Consider the following 25438-nt stretch of genomic DNA (forward strand, 5'->3'; position numbering starts at 1 on the left):
CTATGACTTGTCGATTGAAATGTCTCTTCCAATTCTTTGGGAGCCCTTCCTACTTCGTAGCATGAATGTGACACCCAACGGCTGCATGGCCTCCATGCCTCTGGGGTACCAGCCCCACCTCCGAGGGCCCTACATCGCTGCCGAGCTCTTCGTCGCCATGCTGGCCATCACGGGCAACTTCCTGGTCTGCCTGGCCGTGACCCGCAACCGGAGGCTTCGCACGGTCACCAACTACTTCCTGGTGAGGAGGGAAGGTGGTCGCAAGCGGTTCCTAAATTTATGTACCGTCCTACGGTCTGACTACAACCAAGGAAAGTAAAAATCTAGGTCGGTGTTTCCATGCGCAGGTGTCGCTGGCTGTAGCAGACATCCTGGTGGGTTTAGTGGCCATTCCCTGCGCCATGCTGACCGACCTGGGTCGTCCTCACCACGACCTGCCGCTGTGCCTCGTGCTGCTCAGCATACTCATGGTGCTGATGCAGGTGAAAGAAGTTTCACCCTTTCCCGAACTTTTCGCCTGGCATATTAATATTCCTCGGTCATGTGTGCTCTAACCTTGTACCGTCTCCGGCCCAGAGCTCCATCCTGAGCCTGCTAGCGGTAGCGGCGGAGCGCTACGTGGCCATCCTGCGGCCGTTCCACTACCAGCGCATCATGAGCCCCAGAAACGCACGCCTGGCCCTGCTCCTCACCTGGAGCCTCTCCCTGCTCTCTGGTTCAGTCCCCCTGATGGACTGGCACAAAGAAAACCCAGACACTGCGTAAGGCTGAACTGATGGATGGGTGGTCACCGGATGATGATGGATGCATGGTTGTAGGCACTTGTAAAATGTCTTGGGAATGAATGCGGCAGGTAGTGGGATCAGTGGCATTACCAGAAAATTTTCACAGGGATGACCAGATAGAACCACCAAAAATCCTGGGGTGGCACACTAAAACCTTGTCGGCAGGGGAATTTATACATCGCATATCTGGCACGTCAAGGCAACATGGTGGGGCGTAACGTAAACAGGGAACAACACTTATTTTAACATGTATAATGTGGTTTTGAACTACAGAGAACCAGGAGCGGAACCCGCCCTGAGCGTGTGCATGCAAGATGCACGGGGGGCCGTATGCGACCAGCGTTTGTCCCACCTTCTTGTGTTGATGAACTTTGCCAACTACTTATCAGATCCGGAGTGGCCACAGGGTGGTCAATAACATTTTAGTGGTGGCCACCATATACAGACAACTCAGTACAAGGGAGGTGGGAAAGGGCTCATAAAAAGGAAATATCAGAATAAATGTTCCCCCACTATAGTCTGGTACCGTCTGTACCGAGTTGCTCAACACTCGCCCGGCCTGCTTCTTTCAACAGTAAAACAAAAAATGTGTGGGACGGGATAGTTTGCACATATTGTAACTGGCTATCTAGATGCTCGGTGACAAAAGTTCAATTCAGTTTAATACCTTGAGCAATCAGGTATAAATAGTCCTTTTTCCTTTTTCTCCTTCAGCTACTGCCTCTTTACCTGTCTGGCGGATATGACCTACATGGTCTACTTCAACTTCTTCGGCTGCCTCCTGGTGCCGCTGATCCTCATGTTCATCATCTACGGCCAAATCTTCCTCACCATCCGTCGCCAGCTCAGACGCATCACCGTCCCCAGGAGACGGGCGATTGACGCTCGGCTGGAGAACCAACATGCTGCAGGAAGTAGCGGGGACCATGACAGCAGGACGGAGACAAGAGACCGTGCAGCCCAGAGTTCAGCTTCGGGGTGGACAGGAGGAGGTGGAGCAGACAAGGGGACCGGGACAAAGACAGGAAGTGGAACTGCGGAAAATGAATTTATGACTGAGGTACCCACCTTACGGAGGAATTGTGCTCAAGGGTTAGTGGGTGGCGATACCTCTGGAGATGGGGATGGGGTTGGGGTGCAAGCTGGGTCGGGGGTGGACCATACTGTTGGGTTAAAGACTGAACTAGGAGCTGGGTCCCTAGCTGCGGAGAAAGCTTTAACTGGGGCTGGGATGGAACCTGGAGCTTCCAGTGGGAGTTGCGAGGAGGAAGCAGTCAGAGTAGGGGTTTGCCACAGGACAGGACTGGGTTTGTCCAAATCTGGGGTACGCACAGGGGCTTGGGCTAAAACTACTACCAGAATTGGCGTTAAGACTGGGTTCATTAGGCCGCCTATTGAAACAAAGACTACTACAATCTTAGGAACAAGGCCTGGAACTGCAATGGGGTCGGCTGACTCCAGTTCCAGCTCCGGCCTGGGCGATGCCCATCCAGGTACAGCGCGGGAGGCCAGACCCACCCTACGCGCCTCTGTTGAGTTCCGTAAGGCCACCTCCCTCTTCCTGGTCTTGTTCCTCTTCATGATCTGCTGGATCCCCATCCACCTCATCAACTGTGTCCTGTTGCTCTGTCCACAATGCCCCGTGCCCATGCCCATCACCTTGGCAGCCATTTTGCTTTCCCACATCAACTCTGCACTCAACCCGCTGCTTTATGCCTACAGGATGAGGTCTTTCAGACATACACTCAAAGGAATGTGTGTCAGGGACATTACGCCAAAGGATCACTAGAGACTGCTTGGGTTGGAAACCCCACCCCACCCCCACGCTTTTCTTCCTGTTGTGTCACCTCACAGACATTTAGATTGGAACTCCATATGGCACGGAAACACTTCATCTGAGGCATCCAAAATATGAAACAACGGACACACACACACACACACACACACACACACACACTCTCTCACACACAGCTTGCGGCTTGATAACTCATGTAGAATAGTTATCTGTACATATTTCATATGTTTCACTGTGTTGACAGCATTTCAAGCTGGGGTGAATACTGTACCACAGTTGGGGGTCTCTCTTGGGTTTACAAGGAATGGTTTAAGAGTACTTCAGTTTCCTCTCACATGCAGATCTTTCCATCCCCAGGGAAACCAGACGGACAAAGACGGGTTGTAATATGGAGTCATCAGGGGCAGTATTAAACAAATGATCAGTTTTGTCTATGATAAGTTAACTTTGATTGACATCTCGGCTGGCCAATAAGAGTGCATTGTGGGAGGGTTATTAGTTATTACCAGGTTATTAACGCTTTAAACCAGGTATCCTTGACCTTGTTCCAGCTGGGTTAGTGCACTTAAATGTTAGTACATAAAACATAGACAGTAAATTTAGTTCTACACATACAGAGAATTATATAGAGGAAGGTTCACAATCTCCACTACGGAGGAGCCAATGAGCACACAACTGCGGTGGGGTCCTTTTCACACGGAGGTTTTTCAGCGGTGTAGCACCCGTGGTGGTTACACTGCTATGGAGGTGATGCAAAAGTCCACTGGTCAACATGAAATGCACATTGAAGTCATTGACTCCGAGTTGAGCGCGTTGTCGTTCAAAAACGTCAAGAATCCAAGTCACTTCAACATAACTGCGTGCTTTATTGATATACAGTAAAGCATTTTATAATACAGTAGTAAGGCATATATTTGGTGGAATCTGATATGTTGTGAAGTATCAACGAGTTATTGGAAAAAACAACAACAACAAAAAACATACATGAGAGAAGGAAACACGCCAGCTCAAAAGATTAAAACTCAGTCTAATTCAGTGTACGGCTCCAAACAAATACCTTGGTTCATGCTGCAAAGAATACGCTGCGGGCCCGAAAAACAAAACAAAACAAAGCGTGTCGCGGAGCGCACCGCGTTGTACGTTAAATAACGATGGGTCGGTGTATTAAGTCGCACACGCTAATAAAAATAACACCTCACACGGCACAAAACAAAACACCGCCCAACTGAAGAAGGTAACGGGCCGCGACGACGAGTGCATCGAGAGCCTAAATCGCCCCAGGGTTACGACAGTAGTGCACACGGAGTCAGATCTTTGCAAAAAAAAAAAAAAAAAATGTAAATATATATCGTACTTATATTTCAAGGGTTTTTCCATTTTGCCGCGAGAATTGACGACTGCGGCGCGCGTTTCGGAAAAACATTCAGGTTCAAGAAGGCTTCGACGGTGGAAACCTCTGGACGGTGCGATCTCGAAAACCCAAGCGATCATTGGGCGATGGATTAATTAGGAAGCATTGGACAAAAATCGGTCACAAGTGTCACGAGGGTTTGGTTGGGATGGAAATGGAGATTTTGAAAAAGTACGGACGAGGTAGAGATTTGCTGCACTGGGTCTTCCTCGTGCGCCGATACACCGTGCGGATCTCTGGTCAGAGAGCTCTCGTCCAAAAGGGGGAGGACGAGAGGTTGCTGCAAGATGCTCGTTCGGGAGCGCCGGCTGCATACCGGCCGACGCTCTCTGAGCAGCAGGTACGGACCAGGAGGGACCGGTCACGACTCAAATGAGAGAGTAAATAACACAGGAAAACCACACTTCCAGGAGGTTCTTCCCAATGTTCCCGGAGGATCGTTGATGAGTGTCACTTGAATCGACCAGTGCAGAACGGAACGAAGGGGGGTTTTCATGGCTGAATTTTCAAGCATGAAGCCCAATGTAAAATATCTACATATGGATTTTATTTTCATCTGACTGGCTTAAAGCCATTTCACACCAAACATGACTTATTTTTCGAGGCCAATTTCTTCGGGCAGAACCTCATAAAGGGTTGGTTCAGACTTTCGGAAAAACTTTGATCGAGGAAACCGAGCAATCATTTACTCTCGCAGGAGGACACATAGAAACTGTCATTAAAGTGGTGGTTTCCCATCGGTTTGCCATCACATTTATTGTGTGTGTATTTTAAGTTGTATTGCTCAGCAACTGCCTGAATGGTAGCATTTCTGAATTGGGCTGAATTGTGACTTTCAAACGTAGGATTTGATAAATACACAACAACAGGAGATGGACGACATATTCTTGGATGGAATTACTGAACGGATGGAAGGAGGGACGGACAGATTGGATAAAGGAGATTGTAAGAATTCAAAAAAGAGAAACGAATGCGATGTAGAAAACAGCTTTCCCCACACACACACACACACACACACACACACACACACGCACACACACACACTAGAGTTCCACGATGGCTGCGTACACTCTGTTTTAGAAAGACGTTGTTCCTCTTAGAAAGCACCCTTACGATTACAATCATTCTTCTTCAATGCAAATGTCTGAAATGCGTTATGGTATTTTTTTTAGTTTGATTTCAGTAACAAAGAGATGGCCAACATACAAACACGGCCAATACGCTTATTTGTATTTCGTTTCTCACCGATTCATCCCCATCTTTTTTTTTGTTTTTATACAATTGCATAGAAGTTTAAAAACCAGCCTCTGTTAATAATAAAACAACTTCAGACTTTTTTAAGAAACTACTGAAATCTACAAGTAATAAGTTTTTGTCATGTTTTTACCCTTTTTTTTTTATTCCTTTGTTTTTTTTTAATCATTGCCTTAATTGCAATCCTTCACAAAAATAGACGTTATATATTCTCTTTGTAAACCTTGTGTCCAATCCAGTTGTTTGACTAGAAAAGCATGCGACAGGGAGGTAAAGGTCAGTCGGGGGAAGGGGGGGGGGGGACCTGGGGCGGGTGGTCGGGGGCGAGGCTGGGTCGAGGGGGCGGTGCCTCGTGCTATTGGACGCTCTGCTCGTCCGTCATCACGTTGACCAGGGACTCCATGGCTCGGCCGAGGTCGTCAGCCATGTGGAACAAACTGCCCACGCTGGGCGCTGCAGGGGAGAGGACCTGGCTTAGACACCGTATACACATAATAATATAATATATACATATATATACAAACATATACTGTACACTCACTCACACACACACACACACACACACACACACACACACACACACACACACACACACACACACACACACACACACACACGGCCGCCGGGGAGCGGGGATTTACAGGAGAGCACCCGCGGTCCCAGGAAATGTGCCGGACGACAGCGGGGAAACGATGTTCCGTACGCCACATTCCAGTGCAAATGATGTGAATATGTAATTTGAATGCGTCCATTAATAAAACATGATAAGGGCCTCATAAGTGTAACTGATGTAATGTTTAACTGCTTGTTTCATGCGTGCGCACCGCACAGCGCCTGTAAATGAAATTCATATTTTAAAGGCTGGTTATTATTCGTCTGGAATGTAGCACAGTGTTAATGTCAGTTATAACATTCTTTCTCAGCCCTGGAACTCAAACAATTTTCTGATGCCCCCAAGACATATATTTCATTAACGAAATGAATATTGTTAATGTGCGACGATTAGTCGATTAATGGCGTGAACTGACAACTAATCATCGATGAGGAAAATCTTATACACACAAATATACACACACACACTGTACACACACACATTATGTGTTTGCTTTTCCACCAAAGTACAGCAACTAAATCGGTTTTAGGCCTGGAACCCAAAAAAAAAAAAAAAAAGATTACATTCGCTTTAAAATGTTTTTGATTTCTAATTGGACAGCAGAGGGTGTGTGGATTGTCAGGTGGGGAAGACCGATAGCCAATTGGGAGCTAAGCTGACGGAAACGGACGGAGTCACAAACACAACAGCAGCCACGGCGGCACGCGGCAACGTTATGGGCGGGGGTCTCTCACGTCTCCAACATCCGTTTGGATGAATAATCTTGTCGCGTGGGCCGGGGCTTAAGGAGGACAGAGGTCTAGCTCTGCAGGGGTAAAGACTTGTGGGGCGACCCCGTGAGCTTCCTCTACAGCGGTGTCTTTCTTACTTTTCTTTTCCTGAGGACCCAGCTTTTAAAAACATATAACCATCGCTGACCCGATCAAACAACAGACTTGATTATCTCTCGGGTGTGAACCAACCATTTCCAAGAAATTTCGGCGTGTGCTACTGCCGCGTTTAGGTGGTTTACATATCTGTTGATGGACAAGACCCAATCATCACATCCAGGCAGAGTTGCTGGGCTACTTCATTTCTTATTCTGTCTTATCGTTTATTTTCTTACTCGTCAGTAGATCAAATGATAGAGTAGCCTACCCATAAGCGCCCCCAGGTGGCTCGAAGGTTTATTGCGAATACAAATTATAGACTTAGGAAGAAATTCTGCCATTTTTAAAATCCCTGGCGAGCCACCCGCGGGCCGCGACCCAGACGTTGAACAACTATGAATCTGAGTCTATTTGTAGCAGTGGACATAGTGAAAAGGGAGAAGTGGATAGAGAGATCAGCAGAGAGAGAGACAGCATGGAAGGACGAGCCACTGACCTCTCACAGGTGTCCCCTTCTCCCTCCTGGAGAAGAGGAGGAAAAAGGAAGGGAGGGAAGGAAGGAAGGAAGGAAGGAAGGAAGGAAGGAAGGAAGGAGGAGGGAAGAGAGGAAATGAAATGCTCAGTTTATTCTGTAGTTGAAAGTCAAAAAGTCAAAAACATCGATCGCTTTAGCTTTGTATTTTCTTCAACCTCACTCGTCGGCACAGTATTAGTGGGTGGTATTTTTGACTGTGTGTGCGTGTGTGTGTGTGTGTGTGTGTGTGTGTGTGTGTGTGCGTGCGCGCGTGCGCGTACCCTGACTGTGAGGAAAGGAGTTGTTGAGCTGCTCCATCACTTCCTCCAGCCCAGTTGCATCTTGGGAAGGGCTGGAGAGCTCGTCGTCCCCTGGAGGAGGGAGAGAGGAACAAGGTGTAGGCATAAAAACACTCGTCTGGCTGCATCCAGCGCAGCATTCTGCTACTGTTTGCTCTATCTGTGAAGGCAGATTTAGATTGCGTATCTCCCGTATTTCCTCAAATATTGACCGAGGCCTTTGTTCACCTCAACTGCAGAGGGCACCAGGCCGTTTATTGGAAGCAGGCTTATATTAGAGACGGGCATTTAAATCTAATTCCCTCCCTGTTTAATAAGTATATCTGATCATTTAGGAGGAAATTTAAATTTAACTTCTGTCTGGGTGCCACGCCATGCGATGCCATGTGCGGTGGAAAAAATAGAGCTAGTAGCTCCCCTAAAAGTCCCACTTGTGGCGGCAGCCGATGGGGGAATTACAGTTTTCCAAGTTGGTCTTGAACGCACCGGTTGGAGCGCTGGTGTGCAGCAGCGCTCAGAGCGGGGTATTTGCCCTAAGAAGCGATCTGTGTTCTGCTACGCAGCAGTAGGAAATGGAGCAAATCAAACACATCTACAATAAAAACACACAATTTGCTTTGTTGGGGGATGGAGCTCGGGCCCCGGTGCAGCATCACACCTCCGATCAGTTTTTCTCCGGTCTGTATTTGAGGCAGGCTTGTATTTGTTTGTGTAGGCCGCGCCCATGGCATTTATTAGGGGCCGCTTTTTTTATATTTGAGGAAATACGGTGTACAGAGCGATAGCGGTTTTACTTCCACACGAAAGAAGTGAGTTTTGAAAAATCTCCACCCTGGAAGCCGTTTTCCAAAAAGCGTGGATTCCAGCTCCGAAAAGGCAGTTTTAGCGTGGACGGGAGGCCAAAACGCAGAGATATTACCACATTTTCGAAAACATCCGTGTACGTGTGTGTGTGTGCTCACCCATGGTGTCGGTCGTCTGGCTGGCGGCGACACGCAGCAGAGGGAGGGAGGAGTCGGAGCGCTGAGAGGACGTGGACGGAGACGACAGCGCCGTCCCGTTCACCTTGGAGTCCGTCTGACGCGCGCGCGCACACACACACACACACACACACACACACACACACACACACACACACACACACACACACACACACACACACACACACACACACACACACACACACACACACACACACACACACACACACACACACACAGGGTTGAGTTTCACAGACTGCGGCAGCCGCTCGATCATCAAACAACCTAAATGTGATCAGAGGACGCCCGGTGATGGCAGAAAAGGGGAGTTCATTATACTTATCATCGGCTATGTCCTGGGTACAGGACAAGTACAAATTGAAATAAATGCATTTATAGCTCACGTAGCCTATGACTATTGAGTTGAAAGACTTTAGTTTGTTTCATTTTTGACGTATTGTGTTAATTTGTCAAAGATGTGGTTGAAGAGAAAGGACAGTCAAAGAACGGTGCTGGCTTATGCTAACATGGCAACAGGGTTCAATCCAGCATTCTCAAGGCTTGGAGCCACGTGGGACACAATTCACATCCCATAACGGACCGCCAACAACAACAACTGCTCTCATTTCTGGAATCGCGCGGCGCTGCAACCAGCCAGAGTGTGCAGGCCCCGGAAACAACGGCAGTGATGCTGACCGAAGACAGTGCTGAGTGTGTGTGTTGGTGTGTGTGTGTGTGTGTGCGCATGTGTTGGTGTGTGTGTGGGAGTGCTTGAGTGTGTGTGTTTGTGTGTGCATGTGTGTGTGTGTGTGTGTGTTGGTGCGTGTGTATGTGGCGTGTGTGTGTGTGTATGTACGTGGGAGTGCTTGTGTCTGTGTGTGTGTGTGTGCGCTTCACATATGGGGGTCTATGATTATGATTATTATTATTTTTTTCTTTATATACTAAACACGCAAAAAAAACAAAAACAAATGAAGGACTCGCAAGATGGACCCTGGTTCAAAAAAATCCCTAGAGCCACGTGTTAAACTACTGCTTGTTCATCATGACTCATCCTATGACGTTGTTTTCGAACTAACACTGTTTGTGGGATGTGGAAACGTTAGGTGGCGCAAGGACAAAGCACCTCTGTGCAATGGACACATCAGAGCCGTCCACTGTTCAGGGTCTCAGGTCTGGGATGGGCACAGGGAGGTGTTTTCTTCCTTTTCTGTTTTTGTCCTCTCTCTCTCTCTCTCTCTCTCTCTCTCTCTCTCTCTCTCTCTCTCTCTCTCTCTCTCTCTCTCTCTCTCTCTCTCTCTCTCTCTCTCTCTCTCTCTCTCTCTCTCTCTCTCTCTCTCTCTCTCTCTCTCTCTCTCTCTCTCTCTCTCTCTCTCTCTCTCTCTCTCTCTCTCTCTCTCTCTTCCTTCTGTCTCTCTCCCTGTGTTTGTCTTGTCCATTTACCACTTTCCACTCCTTTCATTCCCTTCCTCTTGCACAGATATCGAGCCACTTTGATCAAGCCTGCGATAGCAAAGAGGCATGGCAAACATGAATAACAATGTTACATTTATCTCGTATCTCGAGTGTTAGGGGGGCCCACTTGCAACAGTTGGAAGGGGATATATTTTTCCTCCAGGAAAACAACTCCAGGCTGAATTCAAACTCGCATCCGCAATCGAAGCTAAGATACGGCTGCTCAGGTCTAGGCGACGCTTCTTTGAATCTAGAGACAAGGCCGGTAAACTCCTGGCTCACCAGGCCGGCGCAAGGGGCGGCTTCCAGAGTCATTTCGCCAATTAAACCTCCCCCTGACGAGGTTCTATCGGACCCGGAGAGCTTTAATGAAACATTCGCCAGGTTCTACTCTGATCTATATACTTCAGATTCCCTCCAAGACACAGAAGACAATACATTCGACAGGATCATTTTCCCCAAGATTGACAGCGGCCCTGCCAGGGAGGTAAGCCCATATCTATTACAGAGATACAAGAGGCAATTAAATCTCTTCAAAGTGGCAAGTTGCCCGGTCGGGACGGATGCACCACGGAACAAAACCTTCCCTGCCCTCCTTTCTCCAGCTTTTGCAGAGCATGTATCACAAGGCAATCTCAGACCGTCGTCTTCCTGACACCCTGTCAAAGGCCACAATCACTCCTATTCTCAAAAAAAGGACCAAGACCCCCCCCCCCCCCCCCCCTACTTTGTAATAATTACAGACCAGTCTCACTCTCAGTCTCAAATGCTGACTTTAAGGTCCCCTCTAAAGCCGTCGCCCTTCGCCGGCAACGGGCGAGGCCTCTTATCATCTCGCTGGATCAAACAGGCGTCATCCCGGGGAGACGGTCATTTCACAACGCTCGGAGGCTCCTTAACATTCTTAATATGCCACAGCTCCAATAGTCCTGGGGCGGTGCTGTCGCTTGATGCAGAAAAAGAAAGCCCTCGACAGGGTGGAATGGAGGCACCTCTTTGAAGCGATGGAGAGATTTGGCCTCGGTGAGGACTTCGTTTCACGGGTTAAGCTGTTGTAATCTGCCCCGGTGGCATCAGCACAAACAAACAACATGCAGTCACCCTCTATTCCCCGCCAACGAGGCACGGGGCGGAGCCGTCCGCTGTCGCCGTTATCGTTCGCGATTGCAATAGAACCCTGAGCCACCTGGCTGCGCGCAGATGAAGATGTCGAGGGCTTTAAGCAATTTGACACTACACACAAATTCGCTTTGCGCCCATGATCTGCTTCCGTACATCTCGGACCCTGCCAGATCACGTCCTGTTGTTCTCCGTATCTTAGAGCAGTTTAGTAAACACTCCGGATATGAACGTTACGACCAAAATAGCAAACTGCTACCGGTTAATTCATTGGCGAGGAGAGTTTCCACGCTCCCTGAACCCGTTTCAAATGGACGGAGGGTGGGCTTCAATATTTAGGAATCTTCATAACAACGTCTAGGTCCGATATCTTTGGTTAAAACTTTATTCCTTCCTTTATTCCTAAGTTTGATTCAAATGATTGTCCTGCCCAAGCTCTTATATCTTCACCGGCGTAATCATGTACTCATTACGAAAGCCTTTATTTTTTGGATTAATTCGACAAAACAGTCTCTCGATACCTTGGGGGAAATAAACCTGCTTGTGTCCGGAAATCAGTCCTGCAACTCCCCGAACGTAGGGGTGGACCAGCCCTCCCTAACTGTATGAAGTACTACTGGGCAGCTAACATGGAAAAACCCTCATACTGGATGGGCAGCAACACTGATATCTACCTGCGGGGTTGATGTTGGAAAAGGCAGCCTCACAAATTTTGTTACACACTATATACTGTGCTATGCTCCCAGCTCCCAGCTTCCTTCCACATTTGTTAACACCGATCCAGCTGTGACTTACTCTCACAAAATATGGATAAAATTTGGGAAACACGTTGGCCCGCACAAACCTTTGAATCTTGCTCCAACACTCAATCGCCTTTTCAAGCCTTCAAGTGCCGATTCAGCATTACGAATTTGGTTCGATAACGGCAGCGCAACCATGAAGGATTTGTGCGATGATCGGGATTGTTTCGTCTTTTACTGAGCTTTCATCAAAATATCACTCACCTCTCACTCTCACCTCTTTCGTTGTTTCAAAGTTTTGAGATTCTGTCAAAAAACTGTTTCCTCATTTCACCAATCGCCTCGAAACCTCGACTGACGTCCTTCTGACTATGGATCCTCACCAGAGGAAGGGCATCTCAATTATTATTTATCAGTATTTGTGGGTCCATGGGCTCGGCCAATCCAAGAGTCCCTACCCAAACCAAAAACGCCTTGGGACAGGATTTGGGAACAGACCTATCTAATGAACAGTGGAACCGTATTCTAGACCTGGTCCATTCCTCCTCCATATGTGTCCGTCATGGGCTAATTCAATGCATAATTCTAGCCAGAAACCACGATACTAATGCCCGACTCGCCAAAATATATTCTAATGTCAGTGATGTCTGCAATCCCCTGCTAATGTCACTCACATGTTCTGGTCCTGTCCCAAGCTGATAAACCTCTGGTCGAACATATTTGGAAGTTCCGACTCCTCTTGTGTCCTTTTCCTGATCCCCTCCCATTGTTGTTGTTCATTTTATTTATTTATCCTTTATGTGTTTCCCGACCTGAGTTGGGTGAGGGTGGTGGGTGGAGGGAGGAAGGCTTGTAAATGTTATGGGAATCCTCTGTTTTGTTTAGTACTGTTTGTACTGTACTGACTGTTGAAAAACAAAAATAAATCGATAAAAAAAAAAAAAAAAGTCTGGCGGAACAAGCCTAAATAAAGCCTTGTCGGCCTTTTCCCTCTGTAAAACATGGTGGTACCGCCTGACTTTTTTTTTTTTTTTTTTTTTTTTAAGCCACAAAACTCCCAAAATGAACTAAGTAAAAATAATTGTTAGTGGTTTAAAACTGAACATAGTTTCTAGAGGTTTTCTCTATTAGACATGTGTCTTCATATCTAGTTTATTTTAATGACAAGTGATTCGGACACAGAAGGTCATTGACCCTGCCGAATTCACTGTGACAAATATCTACCGTTCACTGTCTCTTCCGGTGTCGGACAGCGCTCCGCGTCCCTAAATGCCGGCTGCCGCAAAGAGTTGTTGTGCTATTTTTGGCAGCTGACTCAGGTGATCAATTTTAATAACTGACCATGAATTACTAATATGAAGTTGGCGCACTGAGCCAAGCGACGCAGTCCGAGCTGCCTCCGAGACCCCATCACACCCACACGTCATTTCAACTTTTATTTTCCTTGTTAAAATTAAAAATATCACCGCCCTCCCTTAAAAAAAAAGTCCGCAAACAAGGAGTGTATGTGTCACTGACTTGGGAAGCAGTTTTGAGCTTTCATAATTTTTCATTTAACATCACAAATGTACTGCTCACTAGTGTAAATATCCATTTTACATGATACAGAATCCTTATTTGAGAAACTCTATTTTAACTAGGCAAATATCAGTTATTGATATCCTATAAATATCCATCCATCCATATAAAACTAGTAAACAGTAAATCTGTGATGTTATAGAAAATGATTTTAAGGTAATTAGCAGCTTGCCAGAACAGATTGACCCACCTATATCAGCATTCATTTCAGTAATAAAACTGCAGATAAGTAAAACCTAAATCATTTTTACCCGAGGCAGGTAGATAGGCAGATACACTACTCGCCATAAGTAGTGGGACGCCCCTTCTGATGAATGAGTTTGGCTGTTTCAGCTACTGACAGGTAGGCATCAAATCAAGCATACAGCCATGCGGCCTCCTTGGACAAACATCTGCAGTAGATGGGAGGTAAAAACGGTCCGTCCTCGGTCGCGACACTCACTACTGAGTTCCAAACTGCCTCTGGAGGCTACGTCGGCGCAAGAACTGTTCGTCGTGAGCTTCATGAACCGGGTTTCTATGGCCGAGTCGCTGCGCACACGCCTAAGATCACCGTGCGCAATGCCAAGCGTCGGCGAGAGTGGTTTAAAGCACGCCAGCGGGGTTTGGTGGATGCCAGGAGAGCGCTGCCTGCCCAAATGCAGAGCGCCAACTGTAAAGTTTGGTGGTGGAGGAATAATGGGGCTGTTTGCCACGGTTTTGGCTCGGCCCCTAAAAGGTTTGGTATTTGGCGCCCCTACAGATTATGATTGCAATTGCACTTTTACACCACACCCCGACACACACACACACGCACAGGAGAGGAGCCCTTGTCATGACATGCTTTCCATCAGCTCTGAGTTTGTTCCACCTTGTCAACTCTCTACAATAAAACTGGTACTTTTCAACTCCATCGCCTCTGTCTCTGTGTCGGGGGGCCCTGGAAATGCCACTCGGTGGGCGTGTGGCAAGCGAAACTCCCACAATGGTGCAGAAAAGCATCAGTTTTATTGTAGAGAGCGGGCAAGATGGAGCAAGCCAGGAGAAACATGTCATGACAAAGGCTCCTCTCCTGTGTGTGTGTGGGGATGGGGGTTTTACCAGTAGCTCATTAATTACTCTAACGAGAAACAAGTGTACAGCCACCCTGGATCCTGGGCCGAATTACCTAGACCCAAGAGAGGTGTGGCCGATTAAACCAAACCAGCCCCACAGCACTATTATGTAGATTATATCCGGTATATCAGTGTTTACCTGCTCCAGCAGCTGCCTCAGCCGGTGCAGCTGGGACTCCAGCTGCTTGTTGTGGTCTTCCAGGATCTGCATCCGGGCCTCCAGGCGTCCCTTGTGCTGCCGGAGCAGCTTGGCCTCGGCGATGAGCTCGGCATCCCGCGGGCTCTGTGGGGACACAGGCAGCATCTCCGGGGGCGAGGGCAGCGGCGACAGGCCCTTCCTGTCGTGGGCCTTCTTCAGACGGTCGTACTCGGCCTGCAGCTTCCTGGAGGAGGGGGGAGGGGACGCGTTGCCGTCTCTGTTCCACTCCATCACCATCTTAGAACATCGCTAATTGTTTAATGTTGGCTAGAGCTGTCGTAATTATTAAAGAATGGATGGTGTATTAATATTTGAGCTGACTGGGGAATTTAAATCCAATGTTAGAAATGTTGAAAGAAATAGGAGAGTTTCCATCATTCTCATTGAGGAAAATGAAAACATTTACGATCAATTACAATGAACAGTCTTCCTGAACTTTTATGTTCCATTGTTCAATGTCAATGCCATGGCAGGCCGCGAGTTGGATGTAGACTTTGATATAAAAAAAACGACATTGTTGATATAAAAACCAGACATTCTCGATATCAGGAATTTAACTAAATTAATTATTTTTTATAGACTTCCCATTGCTTTCAATGTAGAATCGCAGAAATTCTTGAACTATTGATATCAAAAACTGACATAGTTCATATCAAAATTACAATTCTGCATGGAAAGTAGTGGGAAGCTGTTTAAATGTTTTGATATTAAGAATAAAAAAACAATATGTTTTTGATATCAACAATGTGTTTTTTATATGATAGATTGACAACGAGGTAAATGAGAATTGCAACTTGTTTAAGAAAAAATGTATGAGTGCTCAAACGGCTTTCCATACAATGCAATAGGTGGACATGTATTAGTATTATTACACGGCTCTGCAGAATGCTCTATTCTAATTGGTCAATAGCAGCAATCAGCCATGAGTTATTTCTGAATAATGACCACTGATCCGTTACTAATGACCGTTGCCATGGGTGACCAGTCCTCCGCCTGGTTTCACAGCCCATGTATTACTCCACCAGGAATGTTCTCTCATTTGTACCGTCGTTGTTACTGAGCTGCATTTTGGTGCTGGTACACAAATTAACGCGAGGAGTCTTACTTGGAGAATACTGGTGGAAACCATGAGCAGCAACGGAGTAAACTGACTTGGGCTTAAATTAACACGGTTCAGTTCAGTTAACGGTTCAGGGTGTGAGTGTGTGTGTGTGTGTGTGCGTGAGTGTGGGCACGCTCTCCTGACCGGTTCTCCTGCTCCAGGTCATTGAGCACTCGTTCCAGCTCTCCCTTCTCCTCCGTCTCCATGGAGATGAGGATCTGAGCGGGGCTCCGGGGCTGGCTCAGGGGGGAGCCCTGGCTCAGAGACTGGCAGTAGTGCTGGATCAGCATGTGCTCGTCGTCGCTGCGGTCGCACGCACACACGCACGCGCACACAGGCACACACACACACACACACACAGACACACAGACACAGGAAACCGTGAGAAAGTTGCATCGTAAGGCGAAAAACGAACTAAAAACATTCAACAATAAAATAAATCTACAAAAATATATAAAAAAACAGAGAGAGAGGGGTGTATTTCTATATTATATTTGGATCATTTTTGTCCAATGATTTAATCAATTTGATCGAATGGATACTTGCAGCTGTAGATATCTAGTAATGTGTCCACAACCTTTAGCCCCACGTAGGCTCTGTTTCAAAGCCTGTAAATGGAAGTCACTGTTTGTTTCAGTCTACGCCAAACGGAATAGTTTTTCCCTCAACGCTCGGGTGACAGGCGGCGTTTCCAACATTCCTGAAGGAAACGGGGCTTATTTCCATGACAACAAGGTTCACACGGGCAGCCATTTAAACGTGCAGAACAAACACAGCAGAGGGCGGTCACTTCACTGGTTCTTCACTAGGCGATAGGTAGAGGGAGAGAGAGAGAGGGAGAGAGAGAGAGAGAGAGAGATTAAGTGGGAACAGTGGGGTTTCTAACTTGCCATCCTTCCGATTTGTGTATTGTGACAGATTCATTGTATAAACATATTATTTTATTTAAAAAAAAATGCAATTTTTGCTTCATTTCTACTTATCTACATAATGTTGTGTCTCCACTTGGAATGCATGAGGTCGTGCGGGCTAGAGTAGATTTTGGGAGACACCTTTGCCCCTTTGACCTTTGCCCCTCTCCCCTCAAACGATGGAGTAATGTTGTTTACCGAAGTACAGATAAACAGCATTGTTAGATAAACCACGCTACTCACATTTTGTGTCTCGAGCGGACGTGGTTGAGGCTTTTGCGGGTTCAATTTGTTGACCTTGTGAAATCTAACGGAACCTCAAGGAAGGAGCCTATAAACCCGTTTTTACATGAGCTTTAATATGTCTGATCGTGTGGCCGTTGACTGATAAACATGAGTTTTAAGCCTCACCTTCAGGTGCTTATAGTCCCGATATCGTACCTTGTCGAAGCAACCCGGAAGAAAATTTGCGAAATGAAACTTCTCTAAACCAGACTTATTTTTTGGGGTGTGGGCTTTAGAATAAAAAAATTAGGACTTTCCATTACAGGACGGTTACAGCAGCATGATCCAGCGTGTTCTCACAGATTTGTGCAGCTAGTGAAATGGAGAAGAGTAATGTCGAGTTGTCGGAGCTCAACGTGAATTTCCCCCATTTCTTTTGGTTCAAAGTGAAGTCCAGCCAATTAGTTAAGGTTTGCTCTCCCTTAATTCTCTCGCTCCTTCTCACACTCTCTGTTCTGTTTGATTCATGTACTCTTAAAAATAGAACAAAAAAATAAATAAAACTTAATAACGAGAACTTGTACAGGGAATGACGCTACATAATACACTTACTGTAGATTTTGAGATAAACAACAATTTTCCTCCACAACATAAAAAGGCCGTGATGTCTAAAACACAGGCTGTGATGTTAAAACATAAATAAATGAAATCATCTACGCTGAGAAGAGCAAACTGAAGGGACAGAATGTCTTTGACAGCAAATGTAATTCTATTTGAATTAACCTCAAAAGAAACAGCGCTGAGTGATATCGTCACAGTCCCAATGGTGACACACATGAAAGAGCCAGCAAGAAATATATGTATAGCACTATATATATATAGAATTGGGTGAATATGTTCCTTTTTAAAACAATATTGTCATATGTATTTAACATCAGTTAATTCAGGTTGAGAAATATGATTTGAAGTGATATTCTATGAGTGCTAAAATACTGGACTGCACACAGCACTGGGACCTTATTTAAATATAATAGTATGAATTAACGTAACATCATGAACAATAACACAATGATAACAATAATAATGGCGTAATGGCTAATTAGGTTCAGTTGAAATGCAGCCGAGTGCTTTCCAAAGACAGCCAATGGAACAGAGCGTGGGGGCGGAAGGTGGGAGACACGTTGCAAAGCAAGCCGATGGGCTGGGTGAGCAGGCTGGCCGAACAAACAGACAAACAACGAATAAAACCAGGCAAACAAAAGAAGCGGTTCTCACATGCTCTCATTGGGTGAGATACTGTCATTCAGATAAGAGCCATTACGATTCTCCATTTCCGCTAACCTGCGGAGGGGGAAGAAACAGAGAAGTCAGTCCCAGAGCCAACGTTTTCCACTGAGGCCATCGAGGGGAGAGCCCGCCTTGAGACGTATACCGAGGTGTGAACACTGCAGCCGCCCCCAATGCGAGAGCCCGAATTAAAATCCCTTACAATTTTATTAGCATGGTAAATTCCTTGGGAACATAGGGCCCTAGGAGCCTTGGGCCTTGGGAACATAGGACGTTGGGAACATAGGGCCCTAGGAACTTAGGGCTCTGGGAACATAGGACATTGGGAACATTAATCCTTGGAGACGATGGACATTGGAGACATTTGACCTTGGGGACACTGGACATTGGGGACACTGGACCTTGGGAACATATTTCGTTGAGGGCATGGGACGGTGGTAACATAGGGCTCTGAGAACATAGACACACTTCCAAAAAATGATCTCTCGCCAGTGAAATAGCAGGACCTAAACCTTAAACATTCTTAAACAAGAAGCCTTCTTAAATTCTAAAACATTTGCTCTAAGGTTGGCGGTTGACAAGGATTCTAGCCAGGGACAACATTGTGTACATTGCTATGTACGGTATCCGTGCTTTGAACACATTCACACTGAATAGATATAGTGTTATTTTCTGTGGGGCCCCAAAACAATGACTGGGACAAATGTTGGGGGTCAGAACCATAGCTTGAGACATGGCTGTAAGCATTATGATAAAAAAGTATGTAAGGCCTGCAGGCAATTTCCAGTATTCCCACTTCGATCTGGGATGATAAAACAGCTTCAAGCCCGAGATCTTTGTCCATACTTGCCCTGCCATAATCAATAGGAGATCACCACCCAAGTGGTGCGGATTCTTCGTCATAGTAGGTGTTTAGGGTGAGCTCGGTTGAATTCCCAGGCCTTTTGTGTTTGACACACATTAAGGAGTAAGGTTTGACTATAGACTGACCCTCCGGCAAGGCCAAATCAGACACGGTTTGCACACTGCAATAACCAGGATTTAAAGAGGAAAAAAACATCAATTTCAGCATGAAAACGGCCAAAATTATACCCCGGAGTTGCGATGCGGTCCATAGAACTCATTCCTACACTTATCTGCTTCTGAGAAGAGTGCGATCACGCTGTCGGAGGGGCCGGGGTGTGGCGTACCGCCGATGTGCTCTTCATGTACCCCCCGGAGAGCCTCTCGGAGATGACCGGAGAATCTCAACTCCATCCCAAACAGACTTGACGATGGAATTTACACTAAGCTTTGGCCACGTTAATGCTAAGAATGGCACGGTATTCCCCTTTAGCTCCTGCCCTGCGCACCATTAGCGCTCTCAAGGCCAAGCGCTTTTGAAACTCACCCAACCGCCCGGCCTCAGTGTACTGGATATAACCCTGAGACCGACACGTTGAGATGTGACAGGACGGAGGGAACACGGCCACGGGGGGGTGTCCGACTTTGTGAATGTGTGATTTTGGCTAGTGTGAATCAGCATATCCGTTACGTGTGTGCGTGTGTGTGTGTGGGTGTGTTTGTGTGTGTGTGTGTGGGCCCGAGGCAGCAGTGACTGGTGTCAAACGTTCCCTCCCCAGAGGTGGAACGCATGCCTGGTGCAGCGACTCCACAGCGGAATGTGGAGATGAACCGACCGACTGATCAGACCACTGACTGATCGGCCGCCCGCTTGATTATTGGACTGCTTCTTGGCCCACAGCGGGGCCGTTTGAGGTCTCCGTTTTAGTTTTCTGTGCCGTTACAAATATCGCAGCACACCGAAAAAAAAAAAAAAAAAAATACATCCCCTTTTTTGGTGAAATAGGCTCTTTGAGTAAGGTCGTGTAAACGCTTCAACCTTTTTTTTTGGGTCATTTGAAGGCATTTGTTTTTTTTGCTGCAATGCATGTTGGTACAAACTCATGTTTATTTTTCGGTAGAAATGAGCCTAGCACCAGCTCAATAGAAAACAATTGAGCCCTGCAGCACACCGAGTAGTTCTCAGAAGTCATGCCGTCACTTCCTTGTTCGCATCTTAATTGTTTAAGTTGTGGATCAAAATATAGATGGAATATGGTGTTACTGGCACAACATGTAGTACAAATATGATTGTCCAACCACTATTCACCAATAAGTCAGTGTATTTTTTCATTTTTTTTTTTAAAACACTTCTTTGTTAAGAGCTTTATTTTCTTTGGTGGCCACTTGTCACATTTATATTAAAAATAAATCCTCAAAAAAGGTTTCTTCCGCAAGAACTTCTACTATCTGAATGAAATAGAAATGGGCCTAGTAATTATTTTTGAATTACAGGGCTGTTTGAATAACAAATGAAGCAAATGAACAGATTAGCAGCATTAAAGGGGTAAAAGACAGATATTCACCTTTTTTGAAAAATAATTTCATATGACGAATGACCACGGAAGAGAAATGACTGCAAAACGTCTGAATCCATCAGTCAGCACCAAAGCAGAAACATCAACACTGAATATAACTGAATGCTGATGGTGGGTATTATGCTTTCCTGGATCCATTATTAAAAAGTACATGGGACCAGCCAGTAAACAATCTCTCAAAAACCACACGCTCAAAAACGGATATTTAGGACACCTTCTAAATAAGCGGCTACACAGCTTTTAAATTGCCATTCAGTTCCTTTCTCTGCAATTAGTTCATACTGTGTTGTAAACGTTGCAATTTATGTCACATCAGTCTGACTTTGTGTCTGTTGAACGGCGAACGTCACTGCAGCTCGGTCGGGTCTTACCGACTGGCGTAGTGCTCGATCCGAGTGTGTGTGTCGTCGTGTGAGAGCTGGGGGGACGATCCAGGCCTGAGAGAGAGAGAGAGAGAGGAATGTGATATTTAATGAAACACGCAAACACACGTGTGTTCACCTCATCAAGTCTTGCACATACACACACGAAAGTGAGGACCAGCCAAAATGTCCTTACATCCAGAAATGTCCTCATTCAAAAGGTTTAAAAAAAACGAATACTGGTCCTCACAAGGATGCTAACACAAACACACACACAAAGCTTGCTCAGGCGGGCACACACACACACACACACACACACACACACACACACACACACACACACACACACACACACACACACACACACACACACACACACACACACACACACACACACACACACACACACACACAAGGATGTCAACATGATAGGGCAACAACACGAGGCCATGATGTGTTGAATGAACATCTTTGAAAACCCTGATTTCAAGTATTGTGTATTGAAATACTGTATTTTACAGTGTTGATTTTTCGTTGGCTTGTCCGTCATTGTTCATTGCTACGTGGGGCTCTGCTGACGTCGTTGGGACATGGGAAACGCCATTGTGGTGACGTGTCTTCTACGGTACTCAAACACCTGTGCTCGTTAACAGGCTGGGTGATATATTGTTATAATATGGATATTGTGATATTGGTCATTGAAATATTATGATATAGTTAAATATCGTCTCTAAGGAGCGTTACAGTAAAGTGATGCAGTTTTATGAACTTCATAGACTATTCTAGATGTTCTAATCAATGGTCATAATACCATCTTACTGATGATTGGTTCCCAAATGTTAATTGTGTGTAAATAGCTTATGAAAGCACAGACAGTCAACCCCAAAAGACGTCATAGTATAGATATTGAGGTATTTGTTAAAAAATATTGTGATTTTTGATCTTGCCTGGACTTGCATGAACAAGTCTTCAGATCGGAGTTTAAATAATACTTTCATCAGTGTTTATGTTTAAGTTTGTAGTGTGTGTGTGTGTGTGTGTGTGTGTGTGTGTGTGTGTACACGTGTATGTGCGAACGCAGTACTCACGCATGGTCTACGGGCCAGAAGTTGATCAGAGTGACAGGACTGCAAGACAAAAAAACGTTGAGATGATGACACAGGAAGTGGGAGGAGACTACACCGCAAAGCATGATGGGAGATGGTGTGTGAGAAAAGCAGGGAGCAGCAAGTAGGATAGTGTGATAATGTTCCAGCATTATGCGTGTGAAACACACACACACACACACACACACACACACACACACACACACACACACACACACACACACACACACACACACACACACACACACACACACACACACACACACACACAGCCACCGTAAACGTCCATTTAATAATTAATATGAATCGCTTTACGTCACTTTTTTGTTTTTTTCCTTGAATTAACAAAATAATAAAGAAAACGCACATTCACAAACATTTATATGCGCAACGCGTCAAAAATGTGCACAAAAAATATTCTATTTAAAATGCAGGACAGAGAAACTTATTTTGAGATTGCATGGAGAAGAAAACGCTTCCTCCAGCCGGCGAGACACCTCCTGTGTGACCTGGGAACATATGAGGGGTGTCACGACTCTCCAAATCCACGATGTGAATCGTTTGAGTTGTCCGTTAGGCACGGTTACGCAGCGACCTTTTCTCCAAACAAATCAAATAAAAACTCGAGATGTATTCAATTTACTCCGTTTCCTGCTGACGCTATGCGGAGCGGATTGCAGATCGCCCCTGAAAAAAATCCCGCCCGCGTTCCCACGGCCTGGTGGCAAATACCCCACGGCCTGGGGGACCTCCCATCTGTGGAATTACTGGAATTACTGGACATTCTGATCAAAGGCGTACTCTGCCTTGTACACACACTGAAAGACCGGGGCAGAGGGAACCGTGCAGGTGCACTCGTGCATCTCCGCCGGCGCAGACTTGGCACACGCTACCGGGAATATTTCTCTCTAATGTGCGTTCACTGTGCAACCAACTGGATGAACTTATATTGAACTTCCTGTGAATTGATTGTGAATTGATTCGCTAACCATAGCCAAAACATTTATAATCAATTACTTATCTATAAAAAAATATATACAAAAATCGAATGGCAATTTCAGCATTCGAATAGTGTTATTTTCTTTAAATATTCAAATTCTATTCGAATTTTCTTCCTGCAGCCCTAATGCCATGTGGGTGGGTGTAGTGTGCGTTGAGGGGTGCGCCCCAGCTCCGAACCAATCCTCATGTAAAAGTCGGTTCGCGGAGGGGCCCGCACCCCACTACACTGCATTTGTTTGCCGGCAGATTTGACCGCCCAAACATGGCGACCATGTCGGACAATATTACCCACAAAATTACCGGGAGGGTCGAGAACCTGCTTGTGATTTCGAAGTTCGAGATCGAACGCTCATTTCATTAGATTTTTTATTTCGAATCGGAACCATCACACCCCTACAACATAGAGGGGCGGTTTGGCGGACACAGATTAGGCCTAATCTTAGACTAAATATCACTTTTAATCTGGACTAACTGAAACTGCTTTTCTCAGTCATGGTTTACAATAGTCTCAGACTTGCCCTAGTCTTGGTTTAACAAATCGCATTCCCAGAAGGAAGATTAGAGCTGATCTGGGTCTAAGTGAAAGCTTCGATTCGATCTTTGGATTAATGGACGTGGGCCTCCAGGTCGACCTTGACAATAGAGGAGAAAAGACCAGAGAGGGAGGTTGTAGACAGCAGCTGACTAGTCAAGACTTGGTCAAGACTTCCTAGTCTAGAAATTATTTTATTTTATTTTATTTTTCATCTTGAATTAAGCAATGTCTCGGAAGAGCATTTTTAAATTATGATTCATTTTAGTAGGAATACCTTAGTTGCGAAACCGGCCCTTAGTGTTACTGTTGATAAATAAATCTCACCACCGTCTCAAATCTCAAAAAGGGCCATCTGTTCTCACACCATGTGTGTTAGTGTGTGTGTGTATGTCGGGTCAGGTGTGTGTGTGTGTGTGTGTGTGTGTGTGTGTGTGTGTGTGTCTCACGTCTCCATGTTGTCTCCTTCCAGGATGGTCTGGACCGGCAGGTAGCCCATGCGAGGGTGTTTGGCAAAGTAGCGTTTGGTCCTGAACTTGTTCTTCAGGACCTTGGCAAAGTCCCTCACGTCCTCACCCGACGTCGTCTGGAGCGAGAGAGAGAGAGAGAGAGAGAGAGAGAGAGAGAGAGAGAGAGAGAGAGAGAGAGAGAGAGAGAGAGAGAGAGAGAGAGAGAGAGAGAGAGAGAGAGAGAGAGAGAGAGAGAGAGAGAGAGAGAGAGAGAGAGAGAGAGAGAGAGAGAGAGAGAGAGAGAAAATATGAAGATGGAAAGATAGAGGCGGAAGAGGAATTGAACGGAGGGGTTGACGAGAGGTTAAAAAGATAAGGATGAAAAGGATGGAGGGGAAAATAGAAATAGAGGAGGTTCAATTAGGAGGCAAACGCTGGAGTGAGATAAAGGAAGACAAAGACGACTTGTTCTTTCACACACACACACACACACACACACACACACACACACACACACACATCCCCCTTTGAGTAAAGACGGCACATTTTTTGCTGTATTTATCTTGATTTACGCAGTCTGTGGGGCCTTTGTTAATCTGTGCACTCAACTTTACCCTGAGAACTGACAGTTACAAAAACAAAAACAGTAAAAAAAATAAAAGAAAGATTTATGTCTGGAGGCTCGGTTCTGGCCTGATTAATTTACTATTTCTACGTGCCAGGTAGTAAATAAGGGGAACCACACACTGATAAAGTAGAGGTATGTCTGTCTATTTAACCACCTGTTAACCTGCTGTCGTCAATTTTACGCTCTGGATGAAAGTGCAGCGATTGCAAAAAAAGATGTCTGTTTATACGTCTATCCATCTCTGCTTCAGATTTGCATTATGCTTAAGTGCAGTCTAATGGGGCAAACATTTAATTAAGCCCCATTGGACGTACATTTTTCAAAACAAACCTTTTTCTGCGTTTTATTTACATAAATCATCTCTTTCGACTACATCCACCAATGTTATGCCCTGGGTGAAGTGTAGCAAATTCAAAAGGATGGCTTAAAAATAAATGCACCAATGTGTGACTATGATGTGAGTCCTCGTAAGGTTTTTGATTAAGCACATTCAAGTATTTTTTTTTTAAAGGCTTAAACAATTGACCGATTGGACTGCACTTGAACACAGTGAGAAGCTTCATACAATGCAATACCATGACACACACACACACACACACACACACACACACACACACACACACACACACACACACACACACACACACACACACACACACACACACACACACACACACACACACACACACACACACACACACTACCAGGG

General features: G+C 45.8%; 2 protein-coding genes across 4 annotated transcripts in view; one reads left to right on the forward strand and one right to left on the reverse strand.

Moving 5' to 3' along the window:
• LOC307247722 (adenosine receptor A2a-like) overlaps nt 1-2574 on the forward strand; it is a gene marked incomplete at its 3' end in the record, with an annotated part of 4543 nt that extends 1969 nt beyond the window's left edge. The window contains exons 2-6 of the mRNA XM_080023845.1: nt 61-241; nt 348-482; nt 577-761; nt 1500-1699; nt 2279-2574. Coding sequence (XP_079879971.1) covers nt 62-241; nt 348-482; nt 577-761; nt 1500-1699; nt 2279-2574 — 996 coding nt within the window. The 5' untranslated portion in view covers nt 61. The remainder of the gene's footprint in view (nt 1-60; nt 242-347; nt 483-576; nt 762-1499; nt 1700-2278) is intronic.
• Nucleotides 2575-3422: 848 nt separating this feature from the next.
• The window catches only part of dmd (dystrophin), a 177783-nt gene continuing 155767 nt past the window's right edge, over nt 3423-25438 (reverse strand). The window contains exons 66-75 of one of the 3 annotated variants that reach the window (XM_080024118.1): nt 24102-24238; nt 22101-22139; nt 21022-21087; nt 18219-18284; nt 15952-16110; nt 14646-14889; nt 8503-8617; nt 7523-7612; nt 7224-7249; nt 3423-5698 (exon numbers count right to left, since the gene is read on the reverse strand). In XM_080024118.1, coding sequence (XP_079880244.1) covers nt 7227-7249; nt 7523-7612; nt 8503-8617; nt 14646-14889; nt 15952-16110; nt 18219-18284; nt 21022-21087; nt 22101-22139; nt 24102-24238 — 939 coding nt within the window. In that variant the 3' untranslated portion in view covers nt 3423-5698; nt 7224-7226. The remainder of the gene's footprint in view (nt 5699-7223; nt 7250-7522; nt 7613-8502; nt 8618-14645; nt 14890-15951; nt 16111-18218; nt 18285-21021; nt 21088-22100; nt 22140-24101; nt 24239-25438) is intronic. The other 2 variants (XM_080024116.1, XM_080024117.1) reach the window with 2 other exon arrangements.

This window comes from Zeus faber (genome assembly GCF_960531495.2).
Source record: "Zeus faber genome assembly, chromosome: 2".
Classification (NCBI taxonomy): domain Eukaryota; kingdom Metazoa; phylum Chordata; class Actinopteri; order Zeiformes; family Zeidae; genus Zeus; species Zeus faber.